The 24,199-nt window shown below is 44.4% G+C and overlaps 1 protein-coding gene across 1 annotated transcript in view; it reads left to right on the forward strand.

Annotated features, from left to right (window-relative positions):
• Nucleotides 1-23,566, forward strand: part of YPEL2 (yippee like 2) — a 43,659-nt gene extending 20,093 nt beyond the window's left edge. Inside the window, exons 2-4 of the mRNA XM_059378605.1 lie at nucleotides 13,609-13,652; nucleotides 14,658-14,766; nucleotides 18,803-23,566. Coding sequence (XP_059234588.1) covers nucleotides 13,609-13,652; nucleotides 14,658-14,766; nucleotides 18,803-18,892 — 243 coding nt within the window. The 3' untranslated portion in view covers nucleotides 18,893-23,566. The remainder of the gene's footprint in view (nucleotides 1-13,608; nucleotides 13,653-14,657; nucleotides 14,767-18,802) is intronic.
• Nucleotides 23,567-24,199: the final 633 nt, after the last annotated feature.

The following is a 24,199-nucleotide window of genomic DNA, read 5'->3' on the forward strand; positions in this document are numbered from 1 at the left end:
ATGATTTGTTTTGTTTTGTTTTGTTTTGAGATCCTCTGCTGTACCCAAACTGGAGTCTACTGCATGAGATTCCTGAAAACTCCAATTAGTTAAGTCTGTCTTTTTTAGCTCACTTTTCTGGGTTCTCTTGCTCATTGCCATGACATCCAGGTGCCAAAGAAGGGATTTTAAGGGGCTTCTTTGCCTTTAATCCTTTTTTCCCCACAGGTTGTGAAAAGAGAATCATTTATTCAGAAGTGAGCTGGGAAGGCTGTTTGCAGGCTGGGTTGCGGAGAACATTCCTTTGGTGGTCTTCACTCAGCCTTAAGCATTGTAGGTTTACAAATTTAATTTTACCTCTCCACTCAAGAGTGGCCAAGCTCTGGTGAAGCCGTTCACCTAGCACAACTCACAGGAATTTAATGGGTAGACCAGAATTCATTAATTTACAGTGAAACAGATAATCCCGAAAGCTCAGACTGTGTGTTGTCTTCCTTGAAGGTAAACCCACTTGAGCGAGAGAATTAAATTTAGGCAGTTGCTAAGTAAATACGGAATCAGAGCAGAGGAAGCTGAATAGCCTGAGAGACTGTCATGAATTCTGACAGCTTGATCCATTCTTCTTTATCAGAGAGACAGGTTTTCCAGGTGAACTTGCTCTAGAAAAATCTTGGAACTTGGAGTCAAAAGCTATAGATTTATGTTCTGACCTTGACTTAATAAGCTATATGAAATGGGAAGGTCATCCAAACAGCTCTGGGTTTCAGTTTTCTCTGTTGTGTTCGAGATTGAATCACCTATTGTATGGGAAAGGGCTTTGTATACTGATCCCCTATATGCATGTCAGCATTAGTCTAATTGTGTTAGGCTCCTTTCTTTTAGGAAGTCCCTTGGACAATAGCCTTGGTGTCCTATCTTCATTCTCCCCTATACTAGTCTGTGGGTTTTGCCCCCGACATGAGATATCTTTTGTGGTGTAAGGACATCCCCAGCTGCCAGTGTCCAGAAGTGTGGATTGAAACAGAAATCCAAGAAATTGGTATTTGTCCTTCCTGGGTATATTAACTTGCATTATCTATTTTAGCAGCTCATAGTGAATTATTTTCAAGAGGCTGAGGGTTTTGAGAGAAATTCGAGTTCCATTATTTTAGCCCCCTTGAAATTTTAGTTTTATATTTGAACTGAACTGCAAAGGGCCCCAGTATTTATCACTTGGCTACCATTGCATTCTGATTCTACTGCCTCTACTCTCTTAACTCAGAAGCCAGTCTCCATGGTCCAGTCTCCTAGTGAGGGTCACGAGGTATCAGCTTTCTTCTATGGAGGGTGGGACTTCTCTGATGACAGGAGTCCCCTGCTCTTGATCTTTCTGAAGAATGCATGTTTTTTGGGCCTTGTGTATGGAGAGCAAGGAGCGAATGCAGGATGTTGAGTGGGCAGCATCTGTTTTCCCACTGGCTGCATGTTTATGTTGGCATCTGCTGTCCTAACCCTTTGCCACAAACTAGGGAGTCTTATCTGCTCTTAGTTCAACAGAGAACAAGCCCACGGCCCCAAACCACATCTGAAGTTCTTAGAACAGCTGGGAGAGGTGTGGGAGAGGAGCTGTGGGGCTCTGTGGCTGTTGGGGGTTTGGAAGAGAGTCTGGGGAGGCTCTGGCAAGACAGCCCACCCTTTCCAGAGTAGTCCTGCCTCTCTTATTTTAAATCCAGATGCCCATGGTGGTGAAAGGAAACAGACATTTATTAAGTGCTGTTTCATGAGCCACACACTGTGCTTTATGTACAGGCATTCGTTGAACACAACATCCCTTTAGAACAGGGCGTTATGGAGTAGGCTTTAGCTTTCTCCCTTTTTTTAGATGGGGCCCTGAGGCTGAGAAAGATGCAGTGACTTGCTCAAGGCTGCACAGCTTGCTCCAAAGCCTGCATCCTTTGCAGTGAACATCCGGCAGACATCAAGAGGGAGCAGACTTTGCAGGCTCTTTCTCTAGTCCGTTCTCAGTTTCCCTTCCATTTCTCTGTAGTCTGTGTCCATCCCTAAAAGCAGCCTGTTTCAGGCAGGTCAACAGGAAGGTGAATTTGAATGGTCTGACCGTTAAGTGACTTAGATCCCAGAATATCCCCCTTTAAGCAATAAATTGTGGCGCCCGGACTGCTCAGCACCTTTTGTTTTTGCCGTTCAGTCCTTGCATCATTTGCATCATGTATGCTCCCATGCCCTTGGAATTTTATGACTCCACACAGCAGATATTTCCTCCTTGAGAGCCAGTGCCTTCTCCGCCCCTCTCTCCATCTGTTGAGGGAATGTGAGGGTGAACTGAGACCTACCAGAGCTCAAAGCCAGGGGAAAAGGGCTGTAGGAGGCCATACTTCTGCCCCTAGGCAGCCCACATGGCTTCCCAGCTCATCTCAAGGTTTCTAGACAGATATGTAAAAGCTTTTTGTAATCCATAAGCACATACAAATGGTTTTGATCTTTCCTAGTGACTCGTGTCCTCGTGTGGAAGTCCTACAGAGTCAGGAAATTCTTCCCTTATAATTAACCCAAGTCTCTTATTTCCATTTATGTCCATTTCCTTCTCCTCTTATGGCAGAGAAAATGGAAGAAATCCCCTTTAGTCTTCTATTCCTCTTAGCTAAAGGCTTACTGGCTCTAAGTTGTAATTCTGCACTTGGGTTCTAATTCTGGAAGTTTGCATCATTTTTATTGTTCCTTATTATCACCCTTCCCACTTTCTCCATATGCTTCCTCAAGGGTGAAGTCCAGACAGGATCCAGTATTATTTTGCATGGGTTTCAGTTCTTTGGAATGGAGCCTGTGGCTTACCCTGACCCTAAATGGGAAACTCCACTGGGCCTGACCATGGATGGAGAAAAGAATGAGAAAGGAAAAAGGACTGACTGGGCCCTCCCCAGCAGACTGTCAGAACTGCTGAGGCCGGATGTTTAGCCAACATCCCAAGGGCAGGGGGTTTTGCTAACCCTCCTTTGTATCTCTGTCTAATACTTCTGCTGTCTTCTTGCTCAGATGGTTGATAGTATAGTGTATGGTGCCTTTTGCAAACATAGGAAGACAGAGAATAAATTTGTGGGTGCCAGGGCCTGGGACAGAGGGCGTGAAAGGTGACTGGTAACGACATGAGATTTCTTTTAGAGAGTGGAAATGTTCTGGAATTGTAGTGGTGATGATTGCACAACCTTAGGAACATATCAAGAGCCACTGAATTCTATACTAAGAAGGTGACTTTTATGATAATGGGAATTACATTTCCGTTAAAAAGAACTCAACTTTATTTGTGTACTAATAAGTTCTTTTATAACCGTATAGTAAAAAAAATTGTAACAACACAATATACATAAAGCCTTGAAGTTTATGAAGCACTTTCTTTTTTTTATTTATTATTTATTTTTTTGAAAGATTTTATTTATTTATTTGACAGAGAGAAGAGACACAGCCAGAGAGGGAACAGAAGCAAGGGGAGTGGGAGAGGGAGAAGCAGGCTCCCCCCTAAGCAAGGAGCCCGATGTGGGACCTGATCCCAGGACACTGGGATCATGACCCAAGCCAAAGGCAGATGCCTAACAAGTGAGCTGCCTTGGCATCCCTATGAAGTACTTTCTTTCATAATAGCATCTCCTTTATTTCTCATAGAAAGCTGATGTGAGTACTGTTTTATTGTGCCCATTATACAGATTAGGAAATTAAGTCTCAGAGCAGTTAATTGGCTTGCTCAAGTTAGTAGTGTGGCTGGTACATGGCAAAGCCAGGACTTAAGCTCTGGTAGTCTGCCTATTTGAAGCCCATGTAATTCACACTGCCTGTGGATGGGAGGTCGGAGAAGCAAGCACTAAGTGCTTCAAAGGATTCACAAAATAAGACTGGAAAGGATCATGGGGAGCTTCAGTCTCATCCCTCCATTTTTATGGAGACGTTGAGTTGCAAAGAGTGGAACCCTTGCCCTTTGTCATAATAGTAGAGAAATGGGGGAGATCAAAGTCACCAAAGAAAAGGATTTTTGAAAACCTAAGTAGATTAGAATCAGCCTTTTCATCTCACTTGTCCAGGCTCCTGAAAAGGCCAAAGAGGAAAGAGAGGAAACTACCCTTCCTTTAACTCTGGACTTCATTTACCTTGTTTTACTTATTATCCTCAAAAACCCTATGAAATAGGCATAGTTTCCATCTGCAGATGTAAAAGATGTCAAAGCTGAGAGAGACTAAATATTTCTCCTCTTGTCAAGTAGTTAATAAGTTGTGGTAAAACCAGGATTTGATCTTGATCTTCTGATTCCAAGGCTAGATCCTCTTTTCATGTGCAGATAGGCACCTAGCTCCCAGGTGGTGCATCTGGGTGGACAGATGGACATCTGCTTCCCTCATCTCTCTGCCCCTCCTGAGGCACATGCTCCATTAAAAATGGTTGACCTCTACGGCGCCTGGGTGGCCCAGTCGGTAGAGCATCGGACTCTCGGTTTCGGCTCAGGTCATGACCTCAGGGTTGTGAGATGAAGCCCCTCTTTGGGTTCTGGGCTGGGTGTGGAACCTCTTTGGCTCTGCCCCCCCCCCCCCCCCAAATCTCTACTACCCCCACCCTCCCAAAAAAAGAGAAAAAGAAAAACAGTTGACCTTCCCAGTGAGAGGAGAGGACCCAAGTTGGAGAGGCTCTGTTTCATGCTAGGACGATTTCATGCCTGAGTCTGCTCAAGGGTGAGGACCTGTGCCTGGTACCGACGGGAAGGAACCCATATGTTTGCTCTTTTGCCACGTCCCCCCGAAAAGTATTCATTTTCAATGGTCCCCTTGCTTTTAAATGGAATTACTGCCTTCAGACTTTCAAAGGGGCCAGAAATCAGTGGTTTTGGATACTAAACAGGAAACTCAAAGCCCTTTCCGTTCCTTTGAGCTGGCTGGAAGGGCTGGGCCTGGAGCTATTAAACTTTCCTTTAAAGGACAGACGAAAAGTGTTGTGTAATTTTTTAAAAAAACAAAAAACCTTTCCTGGAGTCCTGAACACCAGCCTCCGTTGATACACAACATGGAAAAGAACTGCCTTGTTGCCTGGCGGTAATGACAGCAAACAAATGTGTCTGACAGTCTGTTTGGGATCTCCTGGTCTGAAATTCTGTTTGCTTCATTCTAATTGCTTCCTTAACTTCCTTTCAGTCTCCCCACCTTTGGTACCACCCTCACTCAAGGGAGTGCCAGGCCGTGCCTGGGTATGCCAGGCTGGGCTGGGCCCCACAGGATACAGTGACCCAGCCGGCGCTATTCTCGTCTGTCTGTTTGCGAGATGCCTGTTGTTCTCAGTGGCTGTTTTTCCCATCATAAATGTTGCCTTGGCAGAGGCCCAGAGTGGAAGCCATGGTGGAAGAGCTTCCAGAGTTATGTCTCAGGAAATTCAGCTGGTCCTGTGTGCCAGCTGAGCCAGCAGGTTCACCATTATCCAGAAGGGTACCTGAGGGGGTGGTGCCTCCAAGACAGCCCTTTGCATAGTGTGGGCCTCAGCCAGCACACTTTGTGGAAGTGGCCTGGGGGGACCATAGTGTCCGTGGGCGGCACCTCTGGGCCTGGCTGGCATTTCTCTTCTCTGCCATGTGTCCTCCCCATCCTGTACTCTCTAGGAATTCTGGGCTATGCCAGGCTAGGGGAAATTACTCGTAGGCTGTGCCCTAAAGCAGGCAGAAACCCCCAGAATGGTCCCCAGACTTTTAAAATCACACATCCGTACTAGTAAAATGTTTTGAGTATATACTCTTAGTCTGTGGATACGTAAGAGTGGTATACACATACTGCTATGTAATATATACATTATAAATCTATATTCAAAGAAATGATTAATAATTAAAATTTAGAAAGGAAAAAAAACTATTATAAATTGGTTTTCAAATATTATGAAGCTATGTGATTTAATACACTCTTTCAAAAAGAAAACTCATTTATCACTTTCTGATATAGTAATTCTAAGGTATGTCCTAATGAGAGTATTTTTCATATTTTAAAAGTATCCCTTGCTGGAAAGTTCTTATAAGAAAGGCAGATTCAGATGCAACATTAGCATGTTTGTGCTTATGAAAATTATGATCCCCATGCTCCAATCCATTTACCCAATTACACAAAGGTTTTTGCAGAACTTTGCAGTTGGCTCTTTGTTTGGGATACTTTTGAATAGACTAGGAAATTGTGTCTTCCTAATTGTCAAAATACAGAAATACAGTGTATGGATGGGAGATTGTAGAGATGGCTTATTTTTAAATTTTTATTGGATTAAAATTTTTTTTTTTTTTTAGTTTTACAAAGTAAAATTCACTCTTTTGTATACAGTCCTCATACGTGATAAACACTTGGTCTTATTAACACCCCCATAATGAAGATAGTAATTCTGTCTCCCCCATTACTCCTTGTAGTCAAACTCTCCCCCTAGCTGTAACCTTTGGCAACCACTTACCATAGCCCAGTGCATTTCAGATTCGTTCATGTCGGTATGTGTATCAGCAGTTGGTTCCTTGTATTGCAGACTATGGTTATATGGGCAGCCCCATTTTATCTGTTCACCAACCGAGAGACATTTAGATTGTTTCCAGTTTTGGACAATTAAGAATAAAGTTGCTCCAAAAACCTTCTCCTGCAGGTCTTTGCTGAAACATAGGTTTTCATTTAACTTGGATAAATGAAACCACCAAACTCTTGTCCAAAGTGGCTATGCTGTTTTGTAGTGTATGAGAGAGTTCCAGTTGCTACACATTCTTGACTTGGTTTTGTCAACTTAAAAAATTGAACCATTCTAATAGGTGTGTCATGATCTCTCATTGTGTGTCTTTTGTTTTTTGTTTTTCTTTTAACTTAGGACTATCATTTTATTATAAAGGATACAACTCAGGAATTGCCAAATGGTGGTCAAACAGAGAGCAAAGGTTGAGGGTGGAACTTTTCATGCCCTTTCAGGGCATGTCACTCACTGAGCGCTACGATGTGTTCACTAACCTGGAAGTTCTCAGAATCTCATTATTCCAGAGTTTTTTGGTTTTGTCATCAGTCTTCTATAACACCCAGTGCTCATTACCTTACACACCCTCTTTAATGTCCATCACCCAGTTACCCCGTTCCCCCATTCCCCACTTCCTCCCCTCCAGCAACCCTCAGTCTGTTTCCTGTGATTAAGAGTCTGTGATTTGTCTCCCTCTCTGATTTCATCTTGTTTTATTTTTCCCTCCCTTCCCCTATGATCCTCTGTTTTGTTTCTTAAATTCCATATATGAGTGATATCCTATGATAATTGTCTTTCTCTAACTGATCATTTCGCTTAGCATAATACCATCTGTAGTTCCATCTGCATCGTTACAAGTGGCAAGATTTCATTGTTTTGGTGGCTGCATAGTATTCCATTGTATATGTATACCACATCTTCTTTATCCATTCATCTGTCTATGGACATCTGGGCTCTTTGCATAGTTGGGCTACTGTGGACATTGCTGCAATAAACTTTGGGGTGCTGGTGCCCCTTTAGATCACTACATTTGTATCTTTGGGGTAAATCCCTAATAATGCAATTGCTGGCTCATAGGGCAGCTCTATTTTCAACTTTTCGAGGAACCTCCATGCTGTGTTCCAGAGTGGCTACACCAGCTTGTATTCCCACCGACAGTGTAGGAGGGTTCCCCTTTCTCCGCATCCTCGCCAACATTTGTTGTTTCTTGACTTGTTAATTTTAACCATTCTGACCAGTATGAGGGGTGGTATCTCATTGTGATTTTAATTTGCACTTACCCCAGTAAGTGCTGATGCTGAACATCTTTTCATGTGATTGTTTACCATCTGTTTATCTTTGGTGAAGTCTGTTCAAATCTTTGGCTCATTTTATTCTTTATTTAAAAATTTTTTGAGGGTTTTTTTTTTTTTTTTGCTGGGTACAGTACACTTTATTGGTGATACACTTTATTGATGATTGAGGGGCTCCCTGAGTCCCTCTCTTACTTTGGGGTTCTTGTGTGGAAACTGCCTAGAGGTCATGAGCTTCTCATTGTGCCAGTGGTGAGTTGGGGCAAGGACTCCCCAGCAGCTGAGGGCCTTTCTGTCTCTTCTCTTGCTCTCCCTGGTGCTGGTGATCCAGGGGGCTTTTACTCCTTGGAGGCCATATGGACCGTAAAGTCCACCAGCTGGTTTCTGTAGCCAAATTCACTGTCATACCAGGAAATGAGTTTGACACTGTGGTCATTAGGGAGAATGCCAGCCCCATTATCAAAGGTGTAAGAGTGGGTATCACTGTTAAGGTCTCAGGAGGCAACCTGGTTCTCAACTTTAGTCTAGAATGCCCTTGCAGGGGCCCCTGATGCCTGTTTCACCATCTTCTTGATGTCATCATGTTCGGCAGCTTTCTCCAGGAAGCAGGTCAGTTCCACGACTGACATTGCAGATGGGGACAGGAAGTCCATGCCATTGAGCTTCTCATTCAGCACAGGGATGACCTTGACTACCTTGATGGTGCCAGTAGAAGGAGGAATGATATTTTGGGCCGCCCCTCAGCCATCATACCACAGCTTCCCAGAAGGGCTGTCCACAGTCTTCGGTTGGCAATGATGGCATGCACTGTGGTCATGAGTCCCTCCATGACACCGAGTTGTCATGGGTGACCTTAGCCAGAGGGGCCAGCAGTTGGTGGTGCAGGAGGCATTGCTGACCATCTTGAGGAGGTTGTCATACTTCTCATGGTTCATGCCCGCCAGAAACATGAGGCATCAGCAGAAAGGGGCAGAGATGGTGACCCTTTTGGCCCCACCCTTCAATGGGGTAGCAAAGAACCCCGTGGACTGGACTCTACAGCATACTCAACACCAACATCACCCCATTTGATGTTGGCAGGATCTTGTTCTTGGAAGATGGAGATGAACTTCCCATTCACGACGTTTCTTATTCTGAGCCTTGAGTGTGCTGTTGAATTTGCTGTGGGTGGAATCCGACTGGAACAGGGAGACCATGTAGTTGAGACCTATGAAGGTGTCACTGATGGCAACAGTATATCCACTTTGCCAGCGTTGAAAGCAGCCCTGCTGACCAGGCGCCCAGTATGACCAATTTTGCTGTTTACTCTGACCTTCACCATTGTGTCTTGGGGATGTGGGTGGCACTATACCAGAATATTCTGATGACTGTTGAATGGGTTAGGAGCAGAGAGCTACTTTTGCTTATTTTAAAATTGGGGGTTTTGTTTCTTATTGTTGAATTTTGAGAGTTCCTTGTATATTTTAGGTACAAGTGCTTTGTCGTAGATGTGATTTCTGGGTATTTTTTCCCAGTCTGTGGCTTAACTTTTCTCAGGTTTGAAATTTTGATGACATTGAATTTAACAGTATTTTTCTTTTATAAAATATTTATGGGGCAGGATCTAAGAAATCTTTTCGAACACAGATTTCCACCTGCATTATCTTCTAAATATCATTCATTTTGATCAATTTTTTGTACAGTCATACCAGTTCTAAAATACAGAGATCATATAAAATAGATACATTGCCAGATACCAGTTTTCTCCATAGCATAAGTACTTTTTGAAAAGAAATTATATTCCCATTTCCTATTAAAATATCACCTATACTTTGAAGGGACAGATTTTTGTGGGTTTATTCTTTGGAAAATATTGCAGAGTAAGAGTGCCATAGTATTGTCAGCTACTTTTTACAGCAAAGGTCAGGGAGTTTGGAATGTTCATCTTTTTACAGAAGAAAAATGTATGACTTTTTAACATTTTTAAGTACTTTGATATAAGTGAACCTCTTTGTGGTATGCTATTCTATACAGAAAATTGCAGGGATCCTACTGTTTAAATATCCTGTTTTTTAAGATTTTATTTACTTATTTTAGAGAGAGAGAGATAATGAAGAGGGGGAAAAGGAAGAGGGAGAGGGAGAATCTTCAGACAGACTCCCTGCTGAACACAGGGGTTAATAGGGGGCTCGATCTCAGGACTGGAGCCGAAACGCACAGCTGACTGAGCCACCTAGGAACCCCAAGTATCCTGTTTTTGTCTGTTGGGGTTTTTTTGTTTTTTGTTTTTTTTTAAGATTAGTCTCATTACTGACATCCTTTTACACAAAAAACAGCAGTATTCACAATATGCTGAAAGCAAAGACTGAAGGGTACCACTGTCACGCCACACACACATACAGTGAGAGCCCCACACTTCCTTCTAGATACCTGTGCACACATGGCAGTAGCCCAGGGAAAATCCCAGTGGCAAAGCTCTATGACTGTTCAGTGAAAGTTTTTTTTTTTTTTTAAATTTTATTTCTTTATTTCTTTATTTGACAGAGAGAGGCACCTTGAGAAAAGGAGGAACACAAGCAGGGTCATGGGAGAGGGAGACACAGGCTTCCCACTGAGCAGGGAGCCTGATGCATGGCTGGATCCCAAGACCCTGGGATCATGACCTGAGCTAAAGGCCGATACTTAAGGGCTGAGCCACCCAGGTGCCCCTGAAACTTTTTTTTTTTTTTGAGATAAAAATATAAAAAGATCAAAGTAGATTAAAATTTTGGGGTTTTTTCCCCCCTACTCCGATTGTCTTATATACCTTCTGGGGATACCTCTACCCTGGGAAGTCTTACAAGTGCTGCTTCTCTCCCTGCATTCCTGATGGTCTCTAGGTATAGTAGATGATCTGTGTTTGTTGGGGAAATAAATGCCTTGTCCTCTTACAAAGAATAGAGGTGTGTTACTTTGTGTGGTCATCTTCCTGTCTGCTTTCTTCTAGAATTTATTTTCCCATAACCACATGCTTCCAAGCTCCAAACTTGAAGTTTATAACAAATGTTTCTTAGAAGATGGTGCTCCCAATTATCCATAATGTAGAACCAGGAATCATAAGAGAATATAATTTTGGAGCTGTAAGGGGACTTGGGAGGTTGATGAGTCTAAATCACTTATGAAAATCAAACCAAATAAAAAGGAACTACAGTAAATGCATAGAATGGGATATGACTCTTAACAATAAAAAGGGAATTTTTTTTAAAGATTGTATTTATTTATTTGAACAAGAGAGATGAGGGGGAGAGAGGGATAAGCAGACTCCACGCTGAGCATGGAGCCCGTCGCGGGGCTGGATCTCACGACCCAAGATCATGTCCTGAGTTGAAACCAAGAGTCAGAAGCTTAAGTGAGGGCGCCACCCAGGTGCCCCAGGGAATTAGCTTTTGATAAAATGCGACAACATGGGTGAATCTTGGAATAATTATGCTGTGTGAGGGAAGCCAGACAAAAAGTACTGCATCCTGTATGATTTTGTTTATATATAAAAAAAAAAAAAGCGGAAAATGCAAGCGACAGTGACGGCAGGGGCTGCCTGTGGATGAGTGGGAAAGGAGTGAGGAGAGGACGGAAGGCAGTACGAAGAAGGACAGCGGAAACTTGTGGGTGTGACAGTCTTGACCCTGGTGATGTTTTCTTTTTTTTTTTTTCTAAGATTTTATTTATTTATTTGACAGAGAGAGAGATGACAGTAGACAGAGAGGCAGGCAGAGAGAGAGAGAGGGAATCAGGTTCCCTGCTGAGCAGAGAGCCTGATGTGGGACTCGATCCCAGGACCCTGAGATCATGACCTGAGCTGAAGGCAGCGGCTTAACCCACTGAGCCACCCAGCCTCCCCCCCCCCCCCCCCCCCCCCCCCCCCCCGCCCCGGTGATGTTTTCACAGGTGGATACAAATAGTGCACTTTACACAGGTATGGTTTACAACGTCACTTACACATCAGTAAAGCCACTTACAGAAACAAAGGAAATCAGAGGCAATTCACCTGTGGAGTAAATACTTAGTTTAAATGCCTACAGTATGCCAGATTCCTGTGCTCTGTGCTAGGGGTTCAGAGAGAGTGAAGACTTGGCCTACACTTTCAGGAAGCTCACAATCTAGTGAGGAAGTTAGAAAATAAACATATAAATTAGATCCAGTATGTTAAGTGCTGTGAAAGAGGAACAGACGGGGAACAGGAGGAGTTCTGAACGTAGGTGCCAGTGGGTGCCTCTTCCGGGGGAGGGCAGGGAAAGCCTTACGAAAGAGAGGAAGCTGAGCCAAAGCCGGCTTAGCATTGGTCAGGTGGAAGAGCGCCCCCCTTCTGAGGGAACATTGTGGCCAGACGGGTGAAATGCAAGTTCCAGGAACTGTGTGTGGTTCAGCCTGACTAGAGCAAAGGACGCTTTAGCGAGAGAAGAGACTGCAGAGGTTGGTGGGGCCAGACGGTGAGGCTTTGCTTCCCTGCCAGTGCTTGGGTGTCTAACAGGTGGTCTCAATCCATAGTCTGTGTCACTGGGATACCGTCTCTTCCAAACACCTAGCATAGACCTCCAGGTTTTTATGCCTGCTTCATGCTAGCTTGGGAGTTCTTCTGTTCCCCAGGAATGTTTCAAAACCCAAAGGAAGGAGCTGGTTTAGGTCTGAGCGACAGCTGGGGGAACATCTGCTCGCTTTTTGGAGCTACACCTGGGAGCACAGCCTCTGGTGCATTTGCATGTCAGGGGCAACCAACAATCTAGCTGCCCCAAGGGCAGTTTTTCCACAGGCCAGAAATGTTGCCTTTGGTTCTGGCGGGTGGCACTGATCCCTAAAGTCCTGTATTTCTGACAGTGGCTGTCTGGTGTGCAGTGATCTGTGCCCTGTCTGGTTCTCTCCTACCCTCTGGTGCTCTGTTAACCAGTCACCACTGGATTTCTCCAGCCACGGAGTAATAGAGGTCATGGGAGAGTCCCTTATTTGTTTGTTTTTAGAGTGGTTTTCTGAGAAGCCTAGGAGGTTGGATTCAGAGTACGATTGTCAGACCACATTAAAAATGCAGGCAGTGGTGCAGAACACGGATGGTTCATGTCAGCCAGACATTTCAGTGTAACCAGAGGAGAGAAACACGGCGAGGGCCTGTGTTAATGGAAGTAGATGCCAGACTGCATGGTAAGGTCTGGCTCACGTTTCTCCTATTCCCTGCCACCCTTCAGCCGGAAGAGAGCAGCTCATATTTAAGTTAGAATTTAAAATGGGATTGCTGCTTAATGAGCATTCCTGTGATCTAGAGATCAAGTTGCTTACACCTCGAAAGGAGAGCTCCCATGCTCCCAGTTGGGAGGATTTTTACTCTTAGGGCAGTTAGGATTTATAGCAGGTGAGAAGTACAGGTTTGGTGGCGTATTCCTTCTTGCCTTGGGGATTCTTTGCCATCTTCTCAGGGTTGGACCAAGAGGACCAGCAAAGGTGCTTGCACTGATTTCCCTAACCAACGGGAGGAAAGCTGTGGCCAGCACAGATCCCTGGAATCAAGTGGGTCCAGCAAAGGCCAATGTCAATGATCTGGGTGGATTAGTAAAACTGATGGTGTCAGGAGGGAAGAAGTGTCTAATGGTAATTGTGGAGTTTGGTTTTTCTCTCTTCTCACCTGGGCTGGTGAAAACAGTCCAAGTGTGGGCTGGCCCAAGCTCTGTAGCTCTCTTTATTGGTTCCTCTTGTCCTCCCCCATGCTAACTGCCACCTCAGAGCCTTTTTTTTTTTTTTTTTTCTGTGTCAATCCTGGAAGGTCATGACTGTTGTGATTTGGGGCTGGTTTCCTGAATGGGTGGGTGAAATGGATCTCTAACTTTCGATTTGTTTTCTTGCATTTCAGTCGTTCCAAGGAAGTCAAGGACGAGCATACCTCTTTAACTCAGTGTGAGTGTCTCTGGTACATCCATGGTTTGGTGCAAATTTTGTAGGGTGGTGGGAGGAGTGCTCAATGATAATTAAACAATGGTCCTTGCCTCCCTCTGCCATGATAAAAGCTCTATGAAACATTACTCTCCACAGTAGGTAGCCAGTTATCTTTGGGGAATTTTGGGGGGGTGCAGCATCTTCGGCTAAAAATAGCACACTTACTACCCACAGTAGGCACATCAGAGGGCTCTAGGCTCATAGGGAAGAAGTTGAAGTGCCTCCGAGGGCCTCATCATGGAGGCTTCAGAACCAGGTCTAAGATGAGTCATCCGGGAAGAGAGGAGGTCGAACAGAAGACATGGAGATCCGGCGGGAGCTGGGACTGGAGGAAAAGGTTTGGGCAGTGAAGAGCCTCCCCACTGCACTCGGCCTAGAGGGCGCTCCGTCGCTGTGGGGCAGGTCATTTCTAGCTTCCTACCTGGGAGAGGAAGGTGAAGCTCACACAAGTGTGGTGAACTGGGGGAACGGCAGTCTCGCATGCTCAGCTGGAGATAATACAGGGCTCGTTCGTCCTTGCAATCAGGGACAAGACCGTGCAGATGTCACATTCGACATCTTCAGCTCTGTTCAGTCATCAGTGAGCTCTGAGCTGAGGACCCATGCTCCTGGCTTTGGTCTTCACAGTGTGGCCATCACTTAGTCCCCTTAGGTCACAAGGTTAGGATTAGTAGAAACATTCCAAGCAAAGTCTCAACCGTAAAGACTTTTTTTTTTTTTTTTTTGGTAGACACACTGAATCAGAACTAGCAGATCCCAAATGCATTTCAATGGAGATGTTTCCACGTCGCTACATTTTAGGAGCTGTTACCACGTTTGGTCATAAACAACGCCCTTCTCAGCGTTGGCTTCCCTTGAGGCATCCATGCTCAGTTATTTTCTCACCGCAAGCTCAGCTTGAACGACCAAGGCTTAGTGTGTGACTAACTACCCGTTCTCTCTCTCTCTCTCCGTCCCTTGGCACAGAGTTAATGTGGGCTGTGGGCCCGCAGAAGAGCGAGTGTTGCTAACAGGACTCCACGCAGTCGCAGACATTTACTGTGAAAACTGCAAAACCACTCTGGGCTGGAAATACGTGAGTACTGAGGAGTCTGGTCAGGTGGCGAGAGGGCTGTGAAGGGAGTAGCTGAGAGCCTCGTGCTGGAAGGTTGCTTTCTTCTCCTGGCTTCTTGTGGCCTTGTGGGGTTATCTTAGTCCAGGAATAGGCAGCTGAACCCAAAGAGCAGCTGCTGGCACACTCCTGTCTGTCACACGCATTCTTCCCTTTCCTCTGACAGTCCTGTTCTCTTACTCGTTCCTTTGCACCTGCCCCTGAGATGGGCAGATACACACACACATCTTCTTTACAATTTAATTAATAATAATAATAATAATAACAACAGCACATAACATTTCCCTTACTGTGGGAACTTACTGTGTTCCAGGCCTGTATTATTTTATGTACTCTTCACAGCATTCTTAGAAGGTAGGTCATATTTTAATCCCTATTTTATGAATGAGGAAATGGAGGCATAGGGAGGTGAATGGTCTATCTGATATTTTCTAGCCATTACATGGCCAAACTGGGATATAGGTATTTGGGAATGTCACTGCAGAGCCCATCTGGTAAATGTCCCCCAAACATTGCTCAGGTCCTAGGCCCTGTGCTAGCATCATCAAACATATTAATTAATGTTTACTGTTAGATATAGTCATGGCTAGAATCTCCCTACTGGACATTTGCTCCTTCACTGTTTAACTCAACAAGTATTTTTTTTTTTTTTTTTGACAGAGAGAGATCACAAGTAGGCAGAGAGGCAGGCAGAGAAGAGGGGGAAGCAGGCTCCCCACCGAGCAGAGAGCCCGATGCGGGGCTCGATCCCAGGACCCTGAGATCATGACCCGAGCCGAAGGCAGAGGCTTAACCCACTGAGCCACCAAGGCGCCCCTCAACAAGTATTTTTAATGTCTTCATGACACCTAGAGTGAGCAGTCCTTCGTCAGGGTGAGAGGAGGTACGGGTGATCGGTGAAAATAAACTTCTGTAGTTACTGCTGGTAGATACATTAATTACTGGCAGATATCTTCACGTGCTTTCTTCTGCCCAGTCATGGTAGGGATATTGAGTCTTCCCATCTCTGAGAGGACAGTTTAATCCATGTAAATGCTGTAAATTCCCTGTCCCATCAGTTGCCCAGGGCCAGTGTGGGGCTGGCTCAGATGATCTGTGGTTAGGTAGCTTTTAGTTAGCTTGGGAAGAGCCTGGAGGAGTTGTCAGAACTGCCCACAGAGTGATAATGATGTGTCAGTGTAGGTTTGTTGATTATGACAAAGATGCCACTCTGCGGGAGGCTGGAATGGGGGAGGCTGCCCATTATGTGGGAGCAGGGAGTGCAGGGGGAACCTCCTTGCCTTCTGCTCCCTTCTGCTGTGAACCTAAAAGTGCTCTAAAAATATGAAGAAGTCTATTTAAATAAAAGAGATGTTGAGCAAAAGAAGCCCGACATACGAGTATGATTCCAGGGGCGCCTGGGTGGCTCGGTCATTAAGCATCTACCTTCGGCTCAGGTCACGATCCCAGGGTCATGGGATCCAGTCCTTGCTCAGCAGGAAAACTGCTTCTCTCTGTCACATTCCCCCTGCTTGTGCTCTCTCTCTCCCTGTCCATCTCTATCAAAAACAAAAACATGATTCCATTTAACCAAAGTTGAAAAATGTGCAAATCTTCACTACCACAGGGAGAGTCTGCCATGGAGCAGCATTGCCTTTACATCCTGTCTTTCACGTCTCCCTTGAAATGTTCAGAATTAGAAAGAAACCCTGGACAGCATGTTTCACGGTGCCAAGATGGTTACAGTTCCCTGGGGTTGCCCTGATTGCTGCTTGTGGGAAACCTGGCCTTGGCTCTTCTCCCCTGGATGGCCGGCGGCCTCCTCTGGGTGATCTGGGGGCCACGGTTCTGGTTGTGATTATTCTTCTGTTTCTCCAACCTCTTGGTCGTCTTAATCCATTGAAGATGTACAGGATTACAGACAGAAGGTAAATCTGAGTTGGTTGGTTTTGCTCCTTACTTCAGGTAAAATGATTCAGTCCTTTGACAAAGGTTTATTAAAAGACTTCGTGTTGGATACAAAAGTAAATGCGATCTATCACCTGCCCTTGAAGTTGTTTATAGCCATGATATCAAGGAGGAAAACTACAGGTAAATAGATAAAACAGCTTGACAAGCATAGTGATACGCACAGGACAGTGGGAAAACCTCCATTTCCCCAAATATTTATTGATTACCTCTCACGTCCCAGGCCCGTGCTCCAGTCTGTCATTCCATTATTTCTTCTGACCCTCACAGAAATCCTGTGAAGTATTTTTAATAATTCTCCCAGTTTTGTAAACAAAAAGTTTGCATTTGTAAATGCACGTGGTTAAGTGATGCTTCTGGGGCCAGGGTTTGGTCTGGGATGTTCTGCAGACTCCACATCTTAAGGTTCTGTCCAGGTAGGACATTTTGCAAGTGTCCTGTGGCTTGGGGCCTGTTGAATTTTTTTCCTTTTGGCTTTTTTGTTCTTGTCGTTGTTTAATAGGGATATATTCTTACTTTCCTAGTTTTCTTTTTACCTCTTCCCCATCCTGAACACACTACCATGGAACAATAGGTCTTATTCTCGAACCACATTCCTTTGTTGTATACACACACACAGACAGACACACACACACACACACACACACGGAACTGAGGAATAATGAAGTGTCAGGGAAATGACTGCTGAATCCACATTGTGTGTGTGTGATGTGTTTGCACATTTTCTCTCAGCGCCCCTCCCCTCTCCACTTTGTGGAATGATTCCTCTCTCAGGGAGAGGCTCAAGTGTGAGTCCTTGGTCAGAGTCCCAGATCCCCAGAGCTCTAGGAATTGAAGATGCATTACATGCAAATGTTGCCCAGAAGTTACGGGAGGCAGGAGGATTGGGTCCCTTCCTGAGCTGGAAGGCTAGGAAACAAAGCTGATGTCTACTGCTTCTGCACCTCGAGCTCAACCATCAAATGACTGTGATGACCAATGCTTTTCATACGATATACCAACATGTTTTTATACATCTACACCTAGGAATAAAATACCCTTTGAGCCTCTACATGTGCAGGGCTTTTTTTGTTGTTGTTTAATATCCCCCTGTGTGGCTTACTAGCCTGCAAGCCCACCCACAGTGTTATAAATTTAGGATGGTTATCTGCCAGGTGGTTTCTGTTGCATTTTTCTCTCTGGAGGCCTGGCAGCTGGTGGGGCTTGAGGGCTGCCAGGTTTCAGGCTGGAGTCTGTGGAGCTCCTTACTCCCTGGAGAAAGGCAGTGAAGGAAAAACAGACTTAACACACTTGACATAGAAACAGCAAGATAAACAAGAAAAAGACCTATTTGGCTCCCCAATACTTAGTACTCTCCCTGAGTGTCTTTTCTCTAAGTGGAACAAAGTGCAGTTGAGGGTTCTGCCATAGAAACTTGATGGATACATCTATAGAGCGCATTCCTGGTTAGCATCCCAAACCAAGTTCCCTCAGATATTGTGCACGCACGCACACACACACACACACACAGCAGTTTCTTACTGAAGACCTATTATCTGGCAAGCAGTCTTCTGAGGGATACAGCAATGAATAACGTAAATGAAGACCTCTGCCTGCCATGAAATTTGTGTCACTGTGGTGAGAGACAGTAGCTACAGTAGATGTGCAGGTTGTACTGTGGGTTTGAAAATGATAAATGTCGTGAAGAAGGATGAAGCAGGAAAGGGGGGGGAGAGAGAATTCAGGGGTAGAAGTTGTGCTTTTAAATTAGAATAGGTGGGGAAGACCTTGCCAAGGTGGTGACATTTGGGCAAAGCCTTAAATGATGAGAGATCCTGAAGAAATTCTATGGTAAATACTGAGAAAAATGTTTCAGATACTTAAATTGCAAAATATTGAAACTTGGTTGTAAATATTGAGAGAGTCCCAGTGCTGCCTCAGAACTGGAGCTCAGTGGCATGTTCGAGTGGCAAGAATGCTTTCATTCTGGGTGAGGCTGGTCCTGATTGCTCCGGTGCTACAAGTCGCCTACTTGTCTTTGGTCATTCGGTGTCTTTTCTTTTTTGTCTCCTAGGAACATGCCTTTGAAAGCAGCCAGAAATATAAAGAAGGCAAATACATCATTGAGCTAGCACACATGATCAAGGACAATGGCTGGGACTGATCGGAGGGTATCCACCTAACCCAGTGTCCACGTGAACGCCATCCAACCGAACATTCTACCCAAGAGTGAGAGAGTGACTGAACACTTGGTTCCATCCATTTAGGGGCCTTGCCATCTGGGGCATTCTCCCACCCTGACACCGTCTTTCTGGTGACTGGCCTCTAAGTCTTTGTCTCTCTGTCTCTTTGCTTTGTATCTGTTTGTGAGTTGATCCTGGCTTCTCTCTCTGTTCTAGTGTTGGCTGAAAACAAAACAACAAAAGGAACAGATATATGACCGCATGGCGGCAGCCCACCTTGATCAGGGCCCTAGGGCCTATAGAAGAGCTGCCTGATGGCCTCTTGTTGGGAGAGCAGTGGCACAGCACAGGGGTATGAGGAAGAGGGGAAGGAGAGAGCCTTGAGGGTCCCAGGGGTGGGCAGGGGATGGGCCGTTAGAGGTAGGAACAAAATTGTGCTGCTCCCGGAGTCCTGGTAACTTAGGCTTGAAATAATCGACTTGTCTAAAAGGACAAAGAGAAAAAAAAAAAAAAATACCTCATGACTGCATTCTCTCTGATCAGAAGCTTCTGTTCCTGACACCGACAGTGCCGGGTTAGCATGTGAGCCCAGGAACTGGCCCTAACTCCAGCGGATCAGGGGCCTGGTTCTCCTGGGTTGAGTTGGGGGTGTCGTGGAAGCAGAGGGTGAAAAGCCCAGGTGGTTTTGATAACTCCCGATGCCTCACTGCCCGTCGGGTCATCTTTGCCTCTTTAGTCACTGTAGGTAAGAAGCGGGGGACTGCCATTTGCAATGGATGCAAGATCGAAATATCCCAAAGGCTTTGGCCACCAACCAAGTAAAATCAGTAACTGAGGAGGACAGGGAACAAAGTGGGGGCGGTAGTTTGGGAGCTCCTTCAGAAATGGCTCAGATACTGTGCCAGAAACAATAAAAAGTAGAACCAGTTAGCAATTCTGACTATCTAACCTTTTTTCCTGACCCTTAGTAAGAGAAGAACCTTGTGGCAAGGAGGGGGGTGCGGTGGGGCAATGCTGGGAATAGTTTAGATTTGAACCATGACAGGTTAGTGCATCTTTCCCCTTTGGTATGCAGTGGCTTCGGTGAGATCAGCAATTCTTTGTACATAGAGTTTTGGGTGTTTTTCTCCAGTTGTATCCCTGTAGACTTGTGGAAAACAAAGTCCCAAGGCTTTGAGCTGAGTGATAACCTGGCCAGGAGATTCCTCATGCCCCTGGAGCTGTTCTCAGACTTGACTGCTTTGTGTGGAGAGAAATTGTCAGAGTGGTCCATTTGTGGGAAGGGCCTGGGTGTGATAGCCAACATCAAGTTACAAATTCCAATATTAGCCTCTGCCTCCCATCTCGCAGCCCAAACCAAAGTTCTTTATATTAAGGAAATGGAGAACAAATCCTTCCTAAGTCTCCTGAGAGAAAGGAGTTTGTTACAGTTAACCAACACTGTGCAGTGTATTCTACCAACAGCTAAGCCAGTAGTACACTGTGCACGACCAAAGTCATTTAACCGAGTTAATTTTATTGCTTAGACCGAAAATGTAATTAATGTTAAGATATGTGCAGGTTATGTTAGGTAATTCTCAGCATCTCATTCTCTAAGTAGGCTGATCCTATAGGAACATTCACCTTAAAAGTCACAGAGAGTGAGTTCGTAGAGACAATATCTGTAAAATTGATTCATCAGGATTTAAGCAGACAGTGAGGGACATTTCCAGAATTCTGACAAATTCCCGTAGGGACTGAGTCCATGGTGGAAATGCCTTTTCATGTTGCTGTGGTCTGATTGCAGAAGGGGCACCGGAGCTAGGAGCCAGGCGTGGTCCTGCCCTGGAGGGTGACTGAGGCAGGATTGACAGGAAGCTGGGTGGCTCCAGGCTTAGCAGTAGACAGCTTCTGTGACACAAAAGGATTCTTAGAAATTGAATCTTGTTCCCAGAGGCTTTTAACCCACATTTTTTGGTACTTCAGCAACCCTGGGAAATTAAGTTCTCCCCACATTACTAAAAAGCAGACTGAGGTTCAGAAGAAGTATTTCATTTCCACTCCCAAAGAAAAAGTTCTTCTGGCTCCCAAGGCCAAGATCTCCATGAAAAAATTTTCGACTTTCACATTCCTAAACTGGCTCGCCAGCACAAAAACCATAGATCCCCCTTTCTGTCTGTGCTGAAGGTAGTGGCCTTCACGTAGAGATTTTGATTAGCGCCTTTGCTCAGGGAATATCCTGGCTGTTGATACTCCTTAACGTAGAAAGAAAATGGGGATTAAGCATGGGTAGAGGTTTTGTCTTTGATACTGAAAATGGAATGTGGTGACATAGAAACCAGACACGAGGTGTCCTAGAATTTTCAAGGGGCAGAGGGGACCGATGTGCCACTGTTCTTCTTGGGGATGAGGCCTCTGGCTGTTGCATGGATCAGAGCAGGCTCCAGTTAGATCCAGGTTCTGGTTTTGTTTTTGGTTTTCCAATTCTTACCCATTGAGCATCCAGTGAATGTGTGGCACCATACTTGGTGCAAAAGATCTGAGTAGAATGTTGGTTTTTCCATAACTACAGGGGGAAAAAACTCATTAGGCTTTCCCTTTGTGTCAATGAAACCAAAAGTGCTTCTTACAACTTCAGCTCCACTCATGGTTTGTCTACCTAACATCAAGCAGTATTGGAGAGACCGCAGCTGAGTGATGGAGACACATCAACTCATGGCCTCAGTCAGTTCGTTCTTTAATTTCCTCACCAAATTATTGACTCAGAGCATAACCAAAGACCTCATCCATTCACCCCTGGCAGGTTCAGGGAATTGGAGTTTGACAGTAAAGCCTCGGCAGGGTGCAGGGAGTAGGGCAGGGGAAAGGGCGAAGTGAGGAAGGGAAAGGCATGACGTTCTATACCTCAGCCAGCAGCTGCCTTCTTTGCAACTGAAATCCAGCTGGCCAACCCTCTAGGTCCATCTCCATCTCCCCTTGCTGTCCTAGGTCGTGTGGCCTTGGTGGCCCTGGATACACCGAGACCCCAGGATGTTAGTCTCAGGCTGTGATGGATTGATTTGACATGAATCAAATACAGCCAGACTTGATGGCCCCAATGGTCAGCTGGGCCTGACTGAGTGCTGCCCCAACTCCGAGAGAGCAAGATCATGGAGATGGGATAAATCTTGGCAGGTGGGTCAGTGTGTGAAAAAGAGGTGTCCCCTTTAGAAAAAGATTTTCAAGTGGATATATATATGGAAAAAAAGTTGCTTGTGAAATATACTTTTGTAAATAATATTTAATTTTTTAAATAATATATTTGGTGCTGTTTTCTCAGATCCCCTGAGAGCACTTTTTATTTTCATTTTTAAATTCTATGGTTTCCTCTGCATTTCTTGAAGTATATATTAAGGGAAACAAGTGATCACCAATATACTCTTTTTTAAAAAAAGATCTGTATCACTTTTGTCTGGACAGAGGGAATAAAGCAATGCCTCTCTGCTCCACCCCCCAACCCATGGAGCAGACTCTGCAGTTTCATTACCAGGTTGAGAATTGAAATAGTTTTTTGCACCAATATTGGCTAAGAAAAAAATAAAATAAAATCAGATATAGTTACAGCTTAGTGATTCCTCTTTTTGGAAGAGTTTCCAACAAATCGGGATCTTGTTTTTAGTGTGTGTGTGTGTGTGTGTGTGTGTGTGTGTGTGTGTGTAAGTGTAAAAAGCACTTTGGACTGTGCCTCCTGTTTTCTTTTTTACTGGGGACAGTATACCTACAGTTTACACCTTGGGCACATAAGGCTTGCTTCTCTTTCTTGCTGGTTGTTTTGTTTCTGAGTGGACCAACAGCACAAACCATGAGGATTTTGATTTTCTGAGCATGGAGCTATTGCCACTTTGCTCCTTTTTCTTTGTGTGCTCAACTTTCCCAGATGGTGAAGGAAATCTATTGTTTGTGAAGGTCAAACGGAATGAAATCTGTGTGTTTCTAACTGACATGTGCGTGTGTTCCTTACATACCCTAGGGTTCCGGTTGTTGTAGGAGCCGTGTCTGGTTTGGGTTGAAAGAACATTGGTAAAATAATACACATACCTTGTAAGTAAACAATTTATTTTATTTTAAGGCCATACTGCCTCAGGTTCAGGAAGAGGCTGGGAAATCAAATCTTAAACACAATCAACTTAACATATTTTAACAGAGTCTGCCTTGCTTGAGGAAACATGCTAGTGGTCAAGGTAGAGGAGAGAGATGTTTCATTTTCCTAAGCAAAATACAGTCATGAAATCTGCCAGCAGTTGAAGGTAAAGCCAAGAAGAAATAAACTATTCCCATCACCAAATTCAATCTGCCTGTATGTTTTTATATAACATTTTGGTGAAAGTGAGAGTTGGTTCCCTTTTCAACCTGCAGAGACCATCTTTAAATACGGAATCTGTCTATTTATGCTTGTGTTTACAAACTGTATTTGTTGGGTTTGGGTTTTGTTATTTTCCCTATCCTTTTTTTTCCCCCCTGTGGCGTTTTTCAGGTCACTTTGCTTCAATAACAAAGATAATTATTTTCGAATAATTTGTCTTCACCTTTTCCTGTTTTTGTACATAGTGGTTCAGTATTAGAGAAAAGTGCATTGTTTCTGTCATATTTCCAATCTGTGTTGGTGCTCATTTGAGAAAATAAAGTTTTCAAATATTCTTTGGAGGGCTCTACTGTCTTAATTGACCCGGCATGTTTTATCGTGACTTTTAACATTGAAAGTAACTGAAAAGCCTTTAGGAGGTCATCTGTCTAACCCCATTCACAGAGCGCTGACTGACAGACCCTGCGGGGTTGTTTACTGCAAGGACAGTTGGCCAATTAATGAATAAAAATCAGGTGTCCTGCTTATCTGCAAATGCTTCTCTTATCTTCAGATATCAGAAATGCCTGAGTGACCTTTAGGATTTCTGTCTACTAAGCCCCAGATTCTTAAACTCTGCAAACTTTTCTGTTTATACCAATTTCTTTGGGGGAAATTGGATTGCGTTAAGTGAAGAGATAAAAGAATTATAAAACCACAAATGAGGTGACAAAGAGGCAGCATTATCTCTTGAATAATGGGCTGACAATGGGAAAGAAGTAGGCACAGTTATAGTATATGGAAAATTAAGTCTTCTCACTGAGCAAATATTTATTAAACATCTATTAGGTTCTATAGGCACTAGGTGAGGCAGTTGAACCATTCAAGTAAATTGTCTGTTTTTCTTTTCAACTCCAGTATCTTCCATATGCATAGCCTTGCATAGCCAGGCAGCGTCCACAGTTGTGTATTGTGGTGCCTTCATTTA

Source organism: Mustela nigripes, chromosome 16 (genome assembly GCF_022355385.1).
Source record: "Mustela nigripes isolate SB6536 chromosome 16, MUSNIG.SB6536, whole genome shotgun sequence".
NCBI classification, from domain to species: Eukaryota; Metazoa; Chordata; class Mammalia; order Carnivora; family Mustelidae; genus Mustela; species Mustela nigripes.